The 19,510-nt window shown below is 37.7% G+C and overlaps 1 protein-coding gene across 1 annotated transcript in view; it reads left to right on the top strand.

Annotated features, from left to right (window-relative positions):
• The window catches only part of LOC140950248 (DNA polymerase epsilon catalytic subunit A-like), a 44,213-nt gene that overhangs the window by 10,464 nt on the left and 14,239 nt on the right, over window positions 1-19,510 (top strand). Inside the window, exons 18-46 of the mRNA XM_073399456.1 lie at window positions 214-306; window positions 1,026-1,145; window positions 1,855-1,962; window positions 2,882-3,010; window positions 3,828-3,930; window positions 4,450-4,596; window positions 4,983-5,128; window positions 5,568-5,626; window positions 5,951-6,040; window positions 6,473-6,565; window positions 7,420-7,489; window positions 7,979-8,053; window positions 8,466-8,555; window positions 8,747-8,814; window positions 9,422-9,617; window positions 10,042-10,440; window positions 11,167-11,289; window positions 13,056-13,322; window positions 13,677-13,883; window positions 14,522-14,654; window positions 15,083-15,179; window positions 15,841-15,895; window positions 16,881-16,964; window positions 17,569-17,675; window positions 17,796-17,841; window positions 18,058-18,140; window positions 18,675-18,759; window positions 19,125-19,209; window positions 19,314-19,386. Coding sequence (XP_073255557.1) covers window positions 214-306; window positions 1,026-1,145; window positions 1,855-1,962; window positions 2,882-3,010; window positions 3,828-3,930; window positions 4,450-4,596; window positions 4,983-5,128; window positions 5,568-5,626; window positions 5,951-6,040; window positions 6,473-6,565; window positions 7,420-7,489; window positions 7,979-8,053; window positions 8,466-8,555; window positions 8,747-8,814; window positions 9,422-9,617; window positions 10,042-10,440; window positions 11,167-11,289; window positions 13,056-13,322; window positions 13,677-13,883; window positions 14,522-14,654; window positions 15,083-15,179; window positions 15,841-15,895; window positions 16,881-16,964; window positions 17,569-17,675; window positions 17,796-17,841; window positions 18,058-18,140; window positions 18,675-18,759; window positions 19,125-19,209; window positions 19,314-19,386 — 3,431 coding nt within the window. The remainder of the gene's footprint in view (window positions 1-213; window positions 307-1,025; window positions 1,146-1,854; window positions 1,963-2,881; window positions 3,011-3,827; window positions 3,931-4,449; window positions 4,597-4,982; window positions 5,129-5,567; window positions 5,627-5,950; window positions 6,041-6,472; window positions 6,566-7,419; window positions 7,490-7,978; window positions 8,054-8,465; window positions 8,556-8,746; window positions 8,815-9,421; window positions 9,618-10,041; window positions 10,441-11,166; window positions 11,290-13,055; window positions 13,323-13,676; window positions 13,884-14,521; window positions 14,655-15,082; window positions 15,180-15,840; window positions 15,896-16,880; window positions 16,965-17,568; window positions 17,676-17,795; window positions 17,842-18,057; window positions 18,141-18,674; window positions 18,760-19,124; window positions 19,210-19,313; window positions 19,387-19,510) is intronic.

The following is a 19,510-nucleotide window of genomic DNA, read 5'->3' as shown; positions in this document are numbered from 1 at the left end:
TAAAGCTCTCTCTTCCCCACTTCAGAAACTCCAAGGAGAATGGGTACAAGCATTGGGCGCAGTGATTTCTAGGATTGTTTGGGTGGACAAGTGTTAGTTATGATTGGTCGATGGTATTCCAGGCAACCATTGACCAATCATAAGTAATGCTTGTCCACCCAAACCATCCCAGAAATCATCGCACTGAAAGTGGGGAATTACGACTTATTGCAGGTTCTTAGAAAAGGTTCAGGGACACTATGTGAAGCTCTACTAATGGTACAGGCCTTTCATGCAAACATTATATACCCAAACAAACAAGAACAGGTACATACATATTTCAGTTATATTAATCTTATTTATTCATTATTTATTTTGCATGTTTGCAAACTTGTTTATGTTTAAGTTTTTTTGTACCTGTTGTGTAGTATTTGACGTGTAAACATGCTCATAACAACCTTTATTGTTTTTTATCTATTATTATTATTGTTATTTAATACTGTATTTCAATTACTTCCTGATGATTCATTTCATTGTTAAAATTTGTTCTCAGGTTAAACTGGTATTTAACATAGATTGATTTGCAGTATCCTTAGTTTGTTTCCTAGCCCTGATTATTCATGGGGTACAAACAAAATTGTAGTTTAACCCAAGAACAGATTTCATCTGCAATATGTACAAACCTTTTGTGGAGGCGTGTGTGGCTGAACAGTTTTTACCTCAAACTCCGGATCTGGAGGTCCAGGGTTGAAGCCTCGCCATCGCGTTGTTTCCTTAGACAAGGAACTTTACTCGACATTGTCTCTCTTCACCCAGGGGTACAAATGGGTACCGGCGACATACTGCTGGGGGTAACCCTGTGGTGGACTAGCATCCTGTCCAGGGGGGAGTAGCAATACTCCTAGGCATGCTTTGTACTAAGGAAACTGTGATAAACTCCGGCCCTTTGGCCCTTGGCTCATATGTGCCTTTACCTATGTACAAATTTTGTCGAAATCTTAGCTTTTCTAGCCTGAACCAATAGTATATATCACACGTTTTTGTAGGTTTTCAACAAACTGACCAATGATGGTCATGTCCTTGACTCAGAGACGTATGTTGGAGGCCATGTCGAAGCACTGGAATCTGGCGTCTTCAGAAGTGACATTCCTTGTCGATTCAGATTGGTAAGTACAACATTCTTAGTACCCCTATTGTGATTATGTTATGGCACAGGTAAATTCTGGTCTCAATAAGTGTTAAATTACTTAGGTTCAAAGTCCGTGTGCCTGTGGGATAAATAGTGTGGTGAATCTTGGGGAGGGGTTACTTCCTCATTAAATAGGATACATAGGTATGTGCCGCAGTTAAGGTTTTCAAGCAGTTTAGTCTGGGGTTAAAGGGTTATTGTGTTGCCATCGTTAGTCTATCCTTACTTTGAACTTGCCATTATACAAGATGAAGTACAAAAAGCCTCGTTAATCAAGCAAGAAACTGAATTAATCGAATCCCTTTGTTCCTTTTTGCTAATTCCTAGTATTTTGGAGTAATTCTCATAGGGGGTGTCTATTAGACGGGGGGCAGTTATTAGAGAGGGGCGTCTAATTTAACAGCGTGGGGGGGGGGGGGGCGGCGTTTATAAGATAAGAGGCATTTATTTGGAAGTGGTGTTTATTAGGTCATTTACAGCGTAGGCTGTGGGTTCCGAGGTCCCACTGGCACATCCCTATTCAAACATTCCAAAAGTACCTCCCCCCTTGATACGTAGAACGAATTAGTGAATTAGTTTTGTATGTGTTAGTAATAATAGAGTGATAAAATATTTTTTAAGAGCATTACCACTCTTTTTATCAAAATAATAATTAAAATAAATTAATTACATGGTTTTTGTTGAAGGTTCCTGATGCATTTCAAAAACTGATCAACAGTGTTGAAAGTACCATGCGACATGCGATCGTAGAAGAAGAGCATATTCCCTTTGACACTGTTACAAATTTTGATGAGGTAATGAATTTACCCCTTAAAAACAAACAGAGGTTTCTTTACTCTCATGTTCTCTAAGGTAGTAGATCAGGGCTGGAAGAAGGACGTGGAAGCTAAAAGCCTTGAGACAGTGGATTTGTCAGGATTGGTTCCGAGGGAAGGTATTTTGCCTCAGTGAAGGCGTGGGGAAGGAGAGTGGGGGGGGGGGGGGGAGTTGGGGGATTTGATTTAGTGCTTCACTAAAGCCAAGAAAGGGAGTGGTATTGATTCTTCCATTATACCTAGTAAAGGTAACTAGTAAATGCGTTAAATTTTGTCAGGGTTTTCAAAGTTTCTTGAGATGAAATTGAAAAATGAAATACTGTGTAAGATGAAGGTGGAAGGGAAATGCAGTTGACTCCCAATAATTCGAACCTTCAAGGAAAACAGGAAAAAGTTTGAGTTATCAGGAGTTCAAGTTATTGAGGATAAAATTATGTTGAAAATGATTTGAAGGGAATTGAAAATTGCTTTGAGTTAGTGGAAGGTTCGAGTTATAGAGTGTTCGAGTTACCGGGAGTCGACTGTAAATTGATTTTTAGAAAGTTGAATTTGTTATGAGCCGGGGACAACTAATGCAAATGAAAGTTGTTTTTTTGGGGGGGAACTCTCTTTTCCTCTTAGCTATATGGAGTAACCTTTAGTAGACTAAACGTTTTTACTATTTGGCTGTTTGCACATCTCCCATAATATACATGCACCCTGTTTGCCCCCCCCCCCCCCCCCCCCCCTGCGGGTATTACGGTGCATCCTAAGGGAAATTGAACACAATGCTCATTCAAAATTTTTGGAGGACAAACGAGGTGTACTATGAGGGTGTGCAAATTGAAAATTTGGCTCCTCTTTCTTGCCTGATATAGAAGAAACCTTTCACTACAATTATTCTTCTGTCACTTGTTAGGTGTGTGCTGAAATTAAAGAGAAACTTGGTAGTTTGCGTGATACACCTGCAAGGCTGGAGAACCCTTTGATTTACCATCTTGATGTCGGTGCCATGTACCCCAATATCATCCTCACCAACAGACTTCAGGTAATTTGCTCTGTTGAGATATATAAACAAACAGATAGGCCAACACTATTAGTGCTCATTATTTTCTTTGCGTATCAAATGCCTCATTGTACAAAGTCTACAAAAAAAAAGTATCAAGTGTTATAGGCCCATGTGCATATCCATTGACTTTGCCAGAAAGTGTAACTTAAAGTTGGAACAATTACTAAGTTCAAAGGTGATGTGCATTAAAAATTGCTCCACAAGATTGCAAAATTTTACAGACGTTTGTTGTATGGTGGGGGTTGGGGGAACAAACTTCTAGGCTATGCTCTAGCAGAGCCCAGGGACCCCTTTCTAGTCCCCCTTTGTTCTCAGGGGACTAGTAAATCTTAGTTTTTTTTCATATAAATCATGCTGGGCACCCTAGATTTTACAGGTTCAGAGCACTGGCATCCTTTCAATTTTCCTTAGGGTACAACCTTAGCATCCTCTTTTTTTTTAAGGTGTTCTTTTTAGCTGAGTTGATGGATTTTTGCAAACTGATCCCAATAAAAAGTTGAAAAAATGGTGGAAGGATCTATTGAGTGGTAATGTTAACCCTTTAAGCCCTAAGAGTGATCAGCATCAAATTTCTCCTTGTAATATCAATGCTTTGCACAACAGAATGGTCATGAGAATTATGGACGTGATCACACAAGATGAATTTGCTTGATATTTTATCAACTTCTCCGCACTACTTCTGTAGGAGATGAATAGGGGCAACTAATGAGAATTCAAATTTTGATCTTAGGGTTTAAAGGGTTGAAGGAATGGGCTTATAGTTGTCCATCACTGATTGCCTAGTGGTTTATTTCAGCCGTCTGCAATGGTAGATGAAGTGACCTGTGCTGCGTGTGACTTCAACAAACCAGGAGCAAAATGTCAGAGAGTCATGAACTGGACATGGAGGGGGGAATTTAGTAAGTTCTTCAGGTGCCATTTTTTTACCGTCTTTTTTTCTTCCCGTCCAGGGCACTGTCACATAATAATATCAGTACAAGTTGCTGTAATGGTTCAGGTTTTCAAGCCTGTTCTCTGGAAGCTCCCTGCAAAAATTGCCTCCTAGTTGTTGATGGCTACTCACAGAATATTGATTGTTTAAGGAGGATGATATTAGTTAAATGTTTTTGTTCATCAGCACTTTCTTTCTTCAGCCACTCAGAAATCTGGGGCTTTAAAAATTAATATAGTTAGTGTACTAGGTTAAGGCAGTGATTTTTGGTGCCTATATTCCAGAAAAGCATTGGAAAATTAAATTTAATCCTTGGTAATACGATCTGGCAATGATAAAGGTTTCAGGGTTCCGATGGTATAAACTTACCCTTTCCTTAAATGTTTCTTTCCTTTGCACTTAGTTCTCTCTTCCAGTTTTCCTTTTCCTTCATATAATTATACATTAAAGACATGGATTTGGATTGTGCTGTTTTTTTTTTTCTTAGTGCCAGCAAGCCGCAATGAATACCAAACCATCAAACAGCAGTTAGAGGTTGAAAAGATTTCTGGTGTGAACCCAGGGGACCCCCATCGGTCATTTCATTCATTATCTCTTGTTGAACAAGCTCAAATGGAGAAGAAAAGGCTTCAAGGTTAAGCATTTACTATATAATAATGATAATAATAATAGTAATAACTTAAGTCTGCATTTTACACTGCCCTGTAAGTCTTTATGTGCAGTTGAAATCTCAGGGCTGTGGTTGGGGGATTCCCCTGGCTACCATGAAGGTGACCCCCAGCTACTTGCATTACAAAAATGGAAGAAAAATAGAACCCCCAAAAATCCCTGTTGGTTGCTTTCCTGCCTACTGGTTGTATGTACCTGGAAACTTGAAATCTTAGTGACAACCCTGAATTGTAGTTTTTTTTTCTCCAAACTATCTAAAATTAGAAAAGAAACATAATTGCTAGTACAGAACACTTTAGAAGACCAGAGAACTTTCATATCATGATATGTTTACTGCTTGTGATTCAACAGACTATTGCCACAAAGCTTACAAGAAAGTGCGCATGAGCAGGCAAGAAATTCGTAACACCATGATTTGTCAAAGAGAGAATTCCTTCTATGTTGACACTGTACGAGCATTCCGTGATAGGAGATATGAATTCAAAGGATTACTTAAGGTTATGCATTATTCTACTTTGTTTAAACTATCTTATATTGACACCCTTAACCCCAATGCTATGTGAGAAAAAAAATGTAGTGTTCTGCTTTCAGCTCCCAAAGTTGAAATCTCTGTAAATGGTTCCTGAACTAGTCTTTGCCATGCTCCAGCCCTTGAACACAGACTACACTGGACTGAAGGCTAGGGCAGTCAAAAACACACTTTAAAATTTTGGACCGCAAGCACATAATCAAGTAATGATTGTGCCCATTCCATTATCTAGTTCATGGCTTGTAAGGGAGAAGAAGTTAATTAAGAAGAAAATTGTCTTTTGTAGAGATGGTCAATCTAGCCAGAGGTTTAGTCTATTGCTAACCACTGAGACAGTTTGCTTTAACAACTGATTTATTGTAATAATATTACAACACAGCTGATTTTTTCTTGTTTTCCTAATAAAGGTGTGGAAACGTAAACTTGGAGCAGCCATGCAGAGTGGTGATGCTGAGGAAATTAAGAGGTAAGCCTAAATGAAGCAAGAACTGTTGTATTAGTGAGCCGTATTATTCCTGCAATAGTGAATACAGTGAAACTTCTCTTAGCTGGCCACATCCATGAGCTCTGGCTGTCTGTATTAGAGACAGGGTAGTGAAAATCAGCCACATAAGCTGGTAACCTATTCTCACAATAAGACAAATCAAATAGTTTAAATGTGTACTGTACAAAATTATCAGTAATGTAATAGAAAATAAGGCCATTATGTAAGCCATTTGTGATGTTTGATTGGGCTATTAGTCTTGGTAGATGAACTGTAATTAAGATATTTCTCATCATTTTATTCTAGCTGTAAAAGCAAGGAGGTCTTGTATGACTCTCTTCAGCTTGCACATAAGTGTATTTTGAACTCATTCTATGGTTACGTCATGAGGAAAGGGTAAGTGATGTTGCAGGTAACTCACTAATCACTAGCAATCAGTATAACATTCTATTTAGCTATATGCACGCTGTAACAGATTAGTTTTTTAGGACTGGCTCCTTTGTTCTCATCCATAATATTATTAAGGGTTTTGAATTCTCAATTTGACGATACAACTGTCATCTTTATTTGACGTTTGTGAACAGAGCCCTATTTCGCTTCAATTAGGGAGGCGTTTTCTCTGTGTTAAGACGTATTAGTTTTCAAAAATGGATTTAAGTCATCTCGAATGTTTCTCTTTTGTGGCTGTTGATAATTCTCAGTAGTTCACTACAGCTTCTAAGTTATATATTTTTTCACTTAATTCTTTTATACTTGCCTTTTTTGATTTATAAGAACAAATTAATATTTTGGACAGTGAATCTTACTTCTTGAAGTCCTTGTTTTCAGTGCACGATGGTATTCTATGGAAATGGCTGGTATCGTCTGTCACACAGGAGCAAACATAATCAGACAAGCCAGGGAAATAGTCGAGCAGATTGGGCGAGTTGTTTGTGTTACAAACTTTCTGTCAATAATTCATGTAACATCATAGAAGAATAAGGAAGTTATTATAATAAGATATAACAGTGATTTTGTTGGAAATAGTTATAGTGTGTCCTAGGACTCATCTTGTGAAAAGTTCCGGTGCAGAACCTATGAGTCCCAACTAAAAATGTGTCCTAAATTGAAAATGACCTGGCCTTTATGTACCAAACCTCTTTATTACAGTTTACTGGAATTAACATGTAGTCCTTCTATTTTAACAACAATACTAGAATAAGTCTGCATCGTTAAACAACTAGCTTGATTGATCAGAAATCACATAATATTGGCTGAAACCTTTTCATAGGCCTTTTTTTCAATTATTGCTTTGAAACTTCTCTCTGTCCTCCTTCCTCTTAATTTCAAGCTGTTAAGATCAGGGCTGTCACAGGGTTTCAATAAGATTTTAAGTAGATGCCAAAAGCTTTGGAGTATTTGGAGACGGAAAAAAATCGTGGCAAAGGCGTGAGTTTCTGGAAAAATTTTGAAACCTGGGCCTCTTAGAATGCATGTCCAGCATTCTGTCGCAAAAATAAGTGTGATTGAACAGAACACAGACATCATAAAATTTTGGCTTTTTTATTCAGTGACAGCACATGAATACTTTATATAAGCTGGGGAAATTTCCAAAGAAAAGTAGGCAGTGAGTTCACCTGAAATAGCAGGCGAATTTCGCTGGCCACCGGCTCTTGTTGAAAACCCTGTGTCGTTAAGCTTTAAAGCAGCCATAGCAAATGAAGATTCACCTGCTAGGTATACGTTCAACTGTTCCTTTCTACTGACTGATGTTGAATGCTCGTTTTCTATCACAGACGTCCTTTGGAATTAGACACTGATGGTATCTGGTGCGTTCTGCCAGCAAGCTTCCCCGAGAATTTCCAGGTACATCTAAGAATGATGTGGGGCTTGGAAAAAAACTGCAAAAATGCATTTAAATGCAATTTAAAGGAGTTAACAACTAAGAAGGCCTACAGTGCTAGTAGTCCACGGTCTGTTACAATGCATTTACCAGTAGTGCACTACATCTTTCATGTAATTCATGATCAATGGCATGTGGAGTTTCCTTTGTCCAGAATTATCCTGTCATAAGATTTTTCTTTCAGCTGATTTTCCGCCCAAGCCTCTCTCCCTATTCTTTCTTCACTGATACTTTTCAATGTGATGGGTGCCAGCCTGTTTCACGTCCTTTATTTGTGGGATCTCATGGCTGGGTTGTTCTATTGTGGCAGCCATGGGGGCGTTATTCAATCTAGGGGCTGGCTGCCAAAAGGGGAAGCTCCTGGATACCCCAGGCATCCAACCTCCTACTGGCAATTCAGTTGTTAAATGTAAGAATTAGTTAAATGTATTTGAATTTACTTTCATTCACAGATCACGACAACCAATCTCAAGAAAAGTAAAGTGGCAATCTCATATCCTGGAGCAATGTTGAACATCATGGTTAAGGTTTGTCAAGGGAATTTTGAAGGAGAATCTTTATTGTTATCACAAGTCACCTAGCAATTTTTTCCATGCACCAATCTTCAATTCTTTGCGTAGCTTTGTGTGCACCAGATTAAATTGATACTTGGAAGTGACAAGTTTGGTTTTCAGGAGAGGGGAAAAGCAGAGTATCTTGGAACAAAATTGCTTGGCATAAGAGAGAAAACCAACAACAAACTCAACCCACACATTCATCTCTTCTGGACTACAAACCTACATCCCTTTGGTAGGAGGCAAGTGGCTGCCCCTACTTCCCCAAAATATGGAAAAACTTGCTTGATAATAAATGATCAGTATCTAAACTTTGGGCCTTGTAGAATATAATAGACTGTTAGATAATGTTGTGAAGATCTGTAACCTTTTTTTCCCTTTACAGAACAGCTACACAAATGATCAGTACCATGAACTTACAGACTCAGAAAATCTGACATATGAAATTAGGAGTGAGAATTCCATATTTTTTGAGGTACTATTTTCTATAATTACCTTGGCTTCAGTAGCTTTTTTTTATACTGATAGTTTTTTTTTGTGAGTGTATGATGTGCATTATTAATTGAGGGTAGATGGTCACCATTGACAGTCCAAGTTTTGCCGGCTGTTTTGACAAAACTGAATGATGAGTAAGATGTCAATAATTGCGGTGAAAATTCTGTGTAGGTTGATGGCCCTTACAAGGCAATGATTCTTCCGGCTTCAAAGGAAGAAGGAAAGAAATTGAAGAAAAGGTATGAACTCTGGTAGTTTTTGATATTATTTAGAGCCTGTGTATAAATTATGGTAAATCATAGTAATTTATCCTTCTCATAAAGTTGAATTTTACTGAGGTTTGCTGCAGGAAGTGGTTGAACACAAGAGCATATTACATTTTCCAAATGTTTCTCATCCCATCTGTTGTGGAGAGTTTCAATCAGAGGCGTTTCATAAGAGAAGAAGAAAGTCAACCTCCTACATATCACAGTATAACTGTAGAATATCTCCAAGTGTAGTTCAGTAACTCTATGGATCTGATGGAAGTTCTTTTTGTTTTATGAGTCACACCATAAAATGATGTCTCCAACTGTCACATGCTTTTTGCTTGTTGTTTAACCTTTTACTTTTTGGCCAAGTCATGGCAAGATGATTTTTCATTCTAACTTTTGAACCTTTGGAAAAATTCCTCTGGTATTACCATTTGAATGAAACTTCTTTTGCAGAAATTTTGTATATTACTCTTTCGTTCTTTGGATTCTGCATAAAGAAATTCGAAACTTTTTTTGATAGTTAAATCTTATGATTGGAAGGGGGATGACAATGAATGACAGTAATGGTAAAGATGTAGTTTTTGTCCTTTAGGTATGCTGTGTTCAATGAAGATGGATCTCTTGCTGAGTTAAAGGGTTTTGAAGTCAAGCGCCGTGGTGAGCTCCAGTTAGTGAAGATTTTTCAGTCATCAGTGTTTGAAGCCTTTCTTCATGGTTCCACCCTGGAAGAAGTTTATGCAGCAGTTGCTAGAGTAGCAAATTACTGGTTGGATGTGCTTTATAGCAAGGTTAGAGAACTCTGCACTGCAGTGAAGAGCTTCCTCTACGAGTTGTTGCCATTGCGCAGGTTATAGTGTCCTCAATGCACCCAAGAACCTTTTTTTCTTGGAAGGACATCTGGCTGAGTCAACTATTTTAGTCTCACAAAACAAAAATGTGGCTGGACTCAAGCAAGGATGTACTACACAAGTTCCAAATTGCTTATTACATTCAACTCTCGTAACAAACTCCTCTGTAAGTCTGACACCTCCTTGAAATGAACACTCACATAGATTTACATGGTTGCAACAGTATATCAGTAGTCTTCTTTGACTCTCTTTGAAGTCGACACCTGTACATCCCCCTCTCCAAGGTAGTTTCTTAGTCCCAGGGTCTGGTAAAGAGAGTTTATTGTATTCACTCAGTAGATTAACCTTTCTTTTCCTGTGTCAGGCAACAAACATGCCCGACAGTGAACTTTTTGAATTGATCTGTGAGAACAGAAGCATGTCTAGAAAGCTGGAGGAATATGGAGGACAGAAGTCAACGTCAATCAGCACTGCAAAGAGGTTGGCTGAATTTCTTGGCGATCAAATGGTCAAAGACAAGGGCCTCAGCTGTCGGTTTATCATTTCTCGCAAACCGGAAGGATCACCAGTCACTGAGAGAGCAATTCCATTGGCAATTTTCCAGACAGAAGACAGTGTTAAGAGGCATTATTTACGACGATGGCTCAAGGATGCATCCCTGAGTACTTTTGATATAAGAGATATCTTGGATTGGCAGTACTACATTGAAAGACTGAACAGTTGTATTCAGAAGATCATCACCATTCCTGCAGCACTGCAAGGGGTATGAATCAGGGTTCTAACTAGGATTTATCGTTTAGGGTAGAAGTCCCGAATGGCCATTAAGGCCACGAGCTTCCTAGTAGGATCCAGGGGCAGGAAATTTCGCCTAATAAAGCACCAAAGGTTGTTAAGTTTTTGCACTGGTAACCATATCCAAAAAAATGAGTTTCCAAGTTCACAACAAGATTCTTCATCACAACTTGAAGACCATTTGATTTTTGAAAAAATGTCAAGATAAATTTGAAGCAAAATTGGGTTTCCAAACATCCTCGTTTGTGTGACATATTGCACAAGAAAAGAAAATCTGGCCCTATAGATGTGATCCTTGACTTTAATAAGGAGGTATGTTGTATAGTCTCACATAGCGTCTCTTTGATAGAGACTGGGTGTTTCAAATACATACTATCTGCTACAATAAATTCATTTTCATTTTGTAGTTAAAAAAACCTGACAGCTAAATTTTTGGAATTGGCAACCAATTAGAAACGTTACAAAGCCAAGAGGTTTCTTGGGTGAAAAAGTTACCAGTAAGGTTGTAATATTGAGATTTAATAAAAGTGATTGGTTGTAAGACATGGTATCACTGTCCTGTATTTTTTTCACTGTAAGATTCTGGTTTTCAAGATAGAGTTCTTGAGCTGTTTTTACTCTTAGTATCGTATTTGGTGATCCATCATTTAATCCCTTAACGATATAATTAAGTAAGTAAATTGTCTTGGTTCAATAGGTGAGTAATCCTGTGCCACGCTGCTCCCATCCTGACTGGTTACATAAGAGATTATTGGAGCGAAATGATGTGTTCAAACAGCAGAAGATCAATGCCATGTTTGCACCACTTCCCAAGAAGAAGGTCAGTGAGTAAATCTTTTAGAGGAACCTTGGGAGGTGTAGTCTGAAAATGCCAAAAAAAAAGCAGTGAGCATAAGGGAAGCCTGCGAATACAGCCTTTTCTCCTTGCTCCTCGCGGCTAAGGATGTTTTGCCAGGAGAAACGTCTGCACCTCAGTGACAGAAATTCCATACTGATGACGTAAAATCTGTCTGGAATCTGGTCAGGAGCTCTTATTGGTTGACGTAGTAGTTATATTGTTTTACCTATTTTTTACGAATGACAGACAAAAGACCAAGGGCCACAAAGGTCAAATGTAAATGTGATGAATCTATTACAAAACAGTCAATATTCCTAGATTATATTCTTCTATAGAAAAAGCATCCGAGTTTTGCTGGAGCTTGTTCCCAAAAGATCACAAAACTTTATCATAATCTACTAGGAGAAACATAAAATTACACAAATTTACATTTGGAACCCCATGACTACCAGATTTATTAGGTAAACATTGATTTACGTCATGAGTATGGAATTTCTGTCGCTGAGTCGCAAATGTTCCTCCTGGCGAAACGTCCCTGGCAGCAAGGAGCTAGGAGAAATGGCTTTATTCGCGGGCTAGCGTAAGGCTGATGTAAAAGCTTATCAAGCTACAACAACAATAAAATCCTTTGCATATTTAACCCTGTAAGTCCCAAGAGCGACTAACATCAAATGAATTTTCTCTCAACAATATCAATACATCATCAAATGATCACTCCAGAGAAAATGCTTTGATCGTTAATCAAACTCTCTCAACCAGGATGGCCAGAAAGTTTTGAAGTAGACGACTGAGTTGTCAAAGTAAGCGACCAGTCCAGGGATATTTTATGTAAAAAACGCCATCCGAAAAGAAATGCCAAGCAGAGTAGCCGGCCGATACTAACCAATTAGGTGGCGATTTTTGCCGGCAGCCAGCTTTTTTTGACAACCCTGCTCAACTAATTCTTTAAGGAAATGTATGGAGATCAGTCTGAAGAATTTATAGGTGGATATGAGGTGTTGAAGTTTCTAATGACTAGGGAAAGCTTAACCCTTTAAGCCCCAATATCCACAAACAAATTCTCCAAACTGATCTCTATACATTTCCTTACAGAATTAGTTGGGAGAAATTGGTAAAAAATCAGAGATTTTTCTCTTTGTGATCATTTGATTGATTCTCATAGATGTTGCACTTGACAATCTATGGATATTGTTAGGAGAAAATTGATGTTGATCACTATTGGGACTTAAAGGGTTAAGATGGAATCCATCAGGAAATTGAGTAATTTTAATTTTCAGTGGATAAAAGCCTTGTACCAGAATAATTGAAAGAATATTGTATTCTTTTTTACGTTTTTCAAAGGCTCAAGATGTAATTAGTCATCTGTCATAACACCTAAGAAAATTTCTCGTGGAAGTCCAAGAAAACGAATATCAAATTTCTCTAGAATTGTGAAAACACAGGTAAAATTCTGAAAATTTAATGTGTAAGGTGTAATTGTCTGAAATTTGACCTTCATTTTTTCGGGCTCCAACTCAAAATTTTCTTTGCTGTTATTACAGATAATTAATTACATCTTTAGCCCTTGAAAAATGTATAAAAGAATGCAATATGCTTTAAATTATTCTGGTACAAGGTTTTTGTCCACTGAATATTAAAATTACTCAATTTCCTGGGGAATTCCGTCTTAATGTGATTTTCCAGAGGAGGCTAATAACTATTCACAATATGTTTCTAATGTTGGGTATTATTTTACTGGATTCAAACAGCCACAGGATGCAAATCATGATGATCACAACAATCAAGGAAATGAAAACCTGCCTCCTAGACAGTCACTGGATATTGAAGATATAGCTGGAAAACAACCTTCATCTGCTGGTAGGCCTGTGGCAACCAAGCGAAAGCGTGGACAAATGTCACTAGAAAAAAGTCTGTCCAAGGGTAACCCATCACAGCAGAGTGATGGACAGATGTCAGAGCTATCAAAAAGCTGGAAAGAGGTGCTGGGAGAACCGCCAAAGTGGGGGCCAAACAAGGTATAGTTCATTAACTTGAACTTGTTATTTCTTGCTATGAATACTGTCATCTTTGGACATCTATAGTGCACTTGATCAATATTAAACAGTAATGTTTGGCACGGGGACATTCCATGCTGAAGAGTTGTTACAAGGATGAATCAGCTGTCCATTACTGCCATTGCTGCAGTTATATGACTGCAGAGCACATATGTAAAGTATTGGCCATGCTGTGGAGTTGCTTTCTTTCGATAAACTATGCTTCACAAAAGAATTTAACTATTTGATTCAAGAAAAAAATAAACAAAGGAACTTTTAATTCATTTTGATCATCTTTCCAGAGTGAATCATCTCAGTCACTATTTTTTTTGACAGGATGACAAAGAGAAGTGGCTTGAATTTCAAAAAAGAAAGTGGGAATTTCAATCCAAGCAACGAGCTGAGAGGAAGCGTCTGAGAAAGGAGGCAGAAACAATGGGTATGAGTATGCTGGCAGTTGGGCGTGGTCCATCGACTGGAATGTCATCTTTTATCAGACAACAAGCTAGATCTATTGTGGATACTCCATGGCGGATAATACAGGTAGGAATCAGTGTGAAGTGCTCTTACTTGAAAGATAAAGTAATTATTGTATTTGTCTTGAATATAGTATACGTACAGATACAATAATGAGACTATCAACCGTGCAGGGCTGAACAAGTTTAACTATCAGTTTGATATTAGACATTGCATGACTAGTGCAACTGATGCCCTGAACTTACAAAATCCATGGTGTCCAGTGCACCAATTTCCCTATGACCCAAGGGCAAAAGGAACTTGTTGCCATTGTGCTCTGTCAGAGTAGAGCCCTGTGGTGGGTGCAGCCTATGGGAAGATGTCTTGTATCACATTTGCTTCACATGCGTGTACTTTCCTGTGCTACTGCCCCAAAAATTATGTCATAAACAGTATTTATCTTTAAACACCACTTTTCTAGACTTAAAATTCAATCACAACTTGGACCAGGATGCACTGGGCAAGCAAAATCTGAGTTCTGCTTTACTTTATAAGGATAAGCTGTTATTCAATTTAGTAAGGTCTTAGCTTTCACATGAAATGTATTTAGATGTGTGCAATATGGAATAGCCACTTGAGTTATTTTGCTTGTACTGTAAAAAGACGACTGAAATATCAAACTGTTTGTTTAGGGAGGGATAAACCATTTTTATGTCATTTTTCAGCTCGTAGAGACAGATGACCCAGGTACATTCAAGGTGTGGGCAATAGTAGGATCAGATCTCCATGCACTGAAAGTTAACATACCCAGGATTTTTTATGTTAACTGTCACACCCCAAAGGAAGGAGCTGGAACAAGTAAGAGTGGTTTAAAGGGGCTAAGTATCCAAATTTTCTACCAATATAAATAAAATGATCATGGAATGCCAGTCAAAGTGTGCGAAGAGATCCAACAACCTGACTGTGTGACGTGCAGACTCCCTTTTTCAGTAAGAACTTGTTACATTTATTGCATATATTTTAGTCTCTACTGCTCGTGATTCTTTGTTTGCTCTGACTGATTTAGTATTCTATGCCTATGTTCAATAATAATAAGAAAAAACAATGTGAAATTGCTTTACTTTACCATAATGTTTTAAGGATAGGTGAATGATCAAGTGAATGAATTCTGAAAAACCAGTGACTACATAGACAGTAAAAATAAGGAAAATAATGATCATTGATTCAGAGCATAGTATGTTATATTAGCCAAAGGATGATTTTTTCCTGATTGTATTTCTTTGCAGCATGGAGAAAGGTTTCCAGAACACTTCCACGCTCTCATCCAATACTAAATCTGTATGAGTATACAGTTCCTGAGAAGATATTCCGTGATCATTTAAGGTCTGGGCTTGGCTTACAGCTATTTTTTTTTTCTGTAAATGAAAAATGATGTCACTGTAAAGATGTTGAACACTTTTTGCTTGACTTCAGTTCTCACAACCAAGCATCAGTAGTCAAGAAGACACTGCCTGTTTAAGATTAAACAGTTAATGCAATTAAGTTTTAACATAGACATCCAACTAATCCAAAACAACCTGGCCCCAGTTGGTCAAAAGTTGGATAGTGCTATCCACTGGATAAATCACTATCCAATGGATAAGTATTAGGGAAACCAATTGCGTTATCCACTGGATGGTGTTATCCACCTTTTGAACAATAATTGGGGCACCTAAGCACAGCATGCATGCCTGGGGCTAGTGAATTCTGTTCTTAACTTGGCAAATGGCAAAGTGAAGCTTTAGGGGAATTCAAATCACAGGATGACTGTTATCAATCCTGCTCATCCAAATTTTTTTTTTTTCGGGCTAGTTAAAATACCTCTTGAGCTTGTTCATGTAGTACAGCTTGCTCCAATGGCAAGCTGTAAAACTGACTTTCTTCATACCCTGTAAGCAGCTTCTTATGAGTCTTAAGTTTTGCATTTAAACAAAGAATTGCGATCTTTTGGTCTTGATTTTGGTAGTGCGAGAGTGTAATAACTTAAGGTTTACTTTTTATCTAGTGAGCTAGCTACAGATCTCTCATCTCCTGACATAGAAGGAATCTACGAATCACAGGTAGGAAAACAGCTCGCTTCACTTGAAAATCTCCCACTCTAAAAAATCCGACTCAATGTAATACTTGCCTTTTAAAGTTTTACTGTTAGTAACAATTTTAGGTACTCATTACTCTCTTCTTGCCATTTAACACTTAAAAGTGTTGGGAATTATTGGTTGAGATTTCATAATCGATCATCAGAAGTAATCAGATTGATCCAATAGATCGACCATCCATTACCAGAAAAATCTCTTTCCAAGTATTCCATTATTTTAATTTTTTTTAACTGTGTGCAGGTCAAAGGTCAGGTACAAACTTAAGGCAAGTTTCCCCAATGCATACAGTATGCACGATCAAATATAAACAAAACAAAGCCCTTATAAACCAATAGAGAGAACTATGTACGGCCCTGATGCCAATAATTGTCTTAATAATGGATAGAAGCCGCATTTTGAGCACATTACAATAATTGAGAGTTTCAACATTCTCATATGTCCAGGATATGTTTTTTCTTATTTATTATATGGCTACAATAGTATGGGTGCTCTGATTGGCTGTTTTCCTGCAATGACCGGTCATGTTGTCCAAGGAATATTCAATCTGTGTTTAACTTGATAGTGGACATCCTTATAGACATACATGTTATGGTCAATTGACAGCTGTCAGAATGGGTATCCACCAACCAGTGTCACCTGACTGTATTGTGGGCTCAAGTTATCCATGGAGCAGTTGTTGGTTTTAATTGATTGCAGGCTCAGGCCCATAATGAAAAGGCCATATAATAAATAAGTTATTAACCTCGTCCTTCCGATCATTACAGGGAAATCTCAAACATAGCCCTTGATGTATTGACTTTGCTATCGCTTGGTCAATACATCAAGGCCCAAGTCTGCGATTTCCCTGTAATGACCTCACTCTCGGTTAATAAGTAGTATATAATCGATGATTGTCACACCACTATGAGTTAACAAATGGATTTATAGACCAATTTATTTCCATTGATAGGTTCCCTTATCGATGAGAGCATTAATTAAACTAGGCTGTGTTTGCAAAGTGAACAAGATGTTTGCAAGGCTTTTCAGTGGCAGGGTAGGTGCTGTATTGAATTTCTTCAGAGTAGAAGTTTTGACAACAAAGAAATTGAAAACTGTTTATTATTTTTATTTTTATTATTTCTGTAATTGGCCTGTGTTTCTTCAAGTCAAATACATGTCTAATTTACAATAACAGTAGAAGGCTCAGAATTCAAAGTTTTTTGTGGTAGATAGTTGACAAGAAGCGGACCCTGAGGCAACTATTAAAGCCAACAGGAATTCCAGAAAACTTGCTAGTATTTTATTTTAAATTTAAGAGGAGTTCCTGGTGATTTTTTTAAAAATATAATTTATCTGTAATTTTTTTTTGCACTAGTCCATTTCCAAGAATTCAACATAGCAACAATTAAAATGGAGTATTTCATGTCAGGGTTTAAGTGATTACGGTTAAGCACTGACAATAGTGATAAGTGGAAAGCATTGACCATAGTAATCAGGGTTAAACACTGATTCGAAATGGTAAACATTTTTTTTGGTTTAAATTTGTCACCATTTGCAACATTGTGTATTTAACAAAGCAGTTATTGGCAGCAAATCTAAGGTGTTCAAATTATTTTACTTGAGTCGTGACTCACTCACTCTTAATTCTCATCCTCTAGGATTTAGATAGCTTTGAGCTTGACCAACTTGACTTCAAGACCCTTGCAGAGTGCCCATACTTGGAAAATGCAAATCTGAAAAGGATATACCTCTACCACAGTTCCTCGTAAGAATATTATCCTTGGCGTCATTTCCTTCCTCCAACATTTCCTTATTATATGATTTAATATTGTTTGATCAGTTGGTTATTTGTTTAACATATCATTATGGTCTCTTCATTTTTTAGTGATAATCGTGTTGTATTGGCCATCTTTGTCCCTGCTCTTCAGAAGGTATGGTTAAACGTTTACTCATGGTCAGTTCTCCAATAAGAAGACCTAACGATACGATAAAAGAAAGAACTCAAAGCAGCCAATTTGTTTTGGGGTGTCACGTGAATACTTGCACAATACCTAAAACAATAATTTATTGAGCCTGCTTGCAGTCCACTCTGGCCCAGACTCCAGGTTTCATTTCATTATTTGTAACTTATTAATTTGTTATTTTAGGCTTCAGTGTTTGTCATTGATGTTGTAAGGAATAACCAGATGCCAAATCTTTCATCTCTTTACCAAGCTGAAAGAACTGCACGGTATGAAGAATTTATACTCCTTTTCTACCCTGGACAATAGTGGAGGCCCTAGGGCCAAACTCCTTTAGTTATCTCTACAGTTTGTCTCACTCTCTTTCTCTTGCTTTCTGGTGCCAGTGTGATAGCTCTGCAGGAAACAACTAAACTTTGTCCATTCATTGTACATGATAGCCTATGGAAACAGCAGACATTTTGCAATGCTCTTGATTTCGGGCAAAATGACGTCTAAGAAATGAGTGCAGAAATTTCATACTGATGACGTGTCAACCCAGATCTGGGTAGTACTTCGGATTGGTTGAAAATTTCCTTCATCCAATCAGAAGCACTACCCAGATCCTTGCTTTCTTCCAAGACACCCATCCCATCAGTTATCTATAAATGTCATCTGCCTCAGTCATACTCCAGGTCTTAGTTTAGCACAGGGTGATCGAATATTATTGCCTCAAAATATTCCTGCTTTGATTTAAAGGATGGAACCTTAAAAGACATTTTAGTTTCTAATATTGTGAGTGCAGTTTTATTTCTACTTTATAGGTTGGAAAGGGAAGAAGATGTTGAGAGCTTTCTTCCTCCAGAGAGTCTTACATTTGATGTCAGAGTTGAGACCGATCCAAGACAGGTACAGAATTATTATTGTAATATGCTTCCAGTCTCAGTTATGATATATTAACATCTGGTCATGCATAAGTTTGTACAGGGCTTGAAATAATTTTGGTGCTGGTACCAGTGAAGTTATAGATCGTCTATTTGATCTGTTTTTCTTTCCCTTTTTTTTTCATTTGAGTGTTCTTGAGTTGTGGATGCACCTCAGAGTATTGCTAAGCTGTGTGCACGATGGGAATATGAAGCATGCTGAAGCTGTTGAAATTTATTTGGCAAATATTTTAGCTGTGTTATAATTTATTTTGGAGAGTGATGGTTCGTAGAATTAACATAATATTTGGGCAACTTGATGCCTAATAATTTATTGTCATTTCTTTCTAGGCTTACAGAGCAATTCAAAGGTTCCTACTGAATTACAAAGAAGAAAAACGTGGACCAACAATGATCTTAGTGCAGTCTCTGTGGGGTATTGTTGTGAATTATTGTACTGTGTATCATCACCTTTAGTCCAAGATGTATGAATTTAATATTATTGGTTAGGGTTAACAGACTGATATATACTTTTTGTAGATCAGAGTCACTTGACATCATCAATTCCTTGTCTCAAAGACTTTCCCCTTGTGCATCTCCCATACAATGACAGGTAAGATAATGTTGCCTATCTACACTTTTTATTCGATGCAGAAGTATATAGTTCAGAAGGGTGTGAATTTGAACCGTAGCTTTTCAATGTTATTGTAACTCAGCACACTACAATTATGGTGTAT

Source organism: Porites lutea, chromosome 10 (assembly GCF_958299795.1).
Source record: "Porites lutea chromosome 10, jaPorLute2.1, whole genome shotgun sequence".
NCBI classification, from domain to species: domain Eukaryota; kingdom Metazoa; phylum Cnidaria; class Anthozoa; order Scleractinia; family Poritidae; genus Porites; species Porites lutea.
This window is presented reverse-complemented; position numbering and strand designations above follow the sequence as displayed.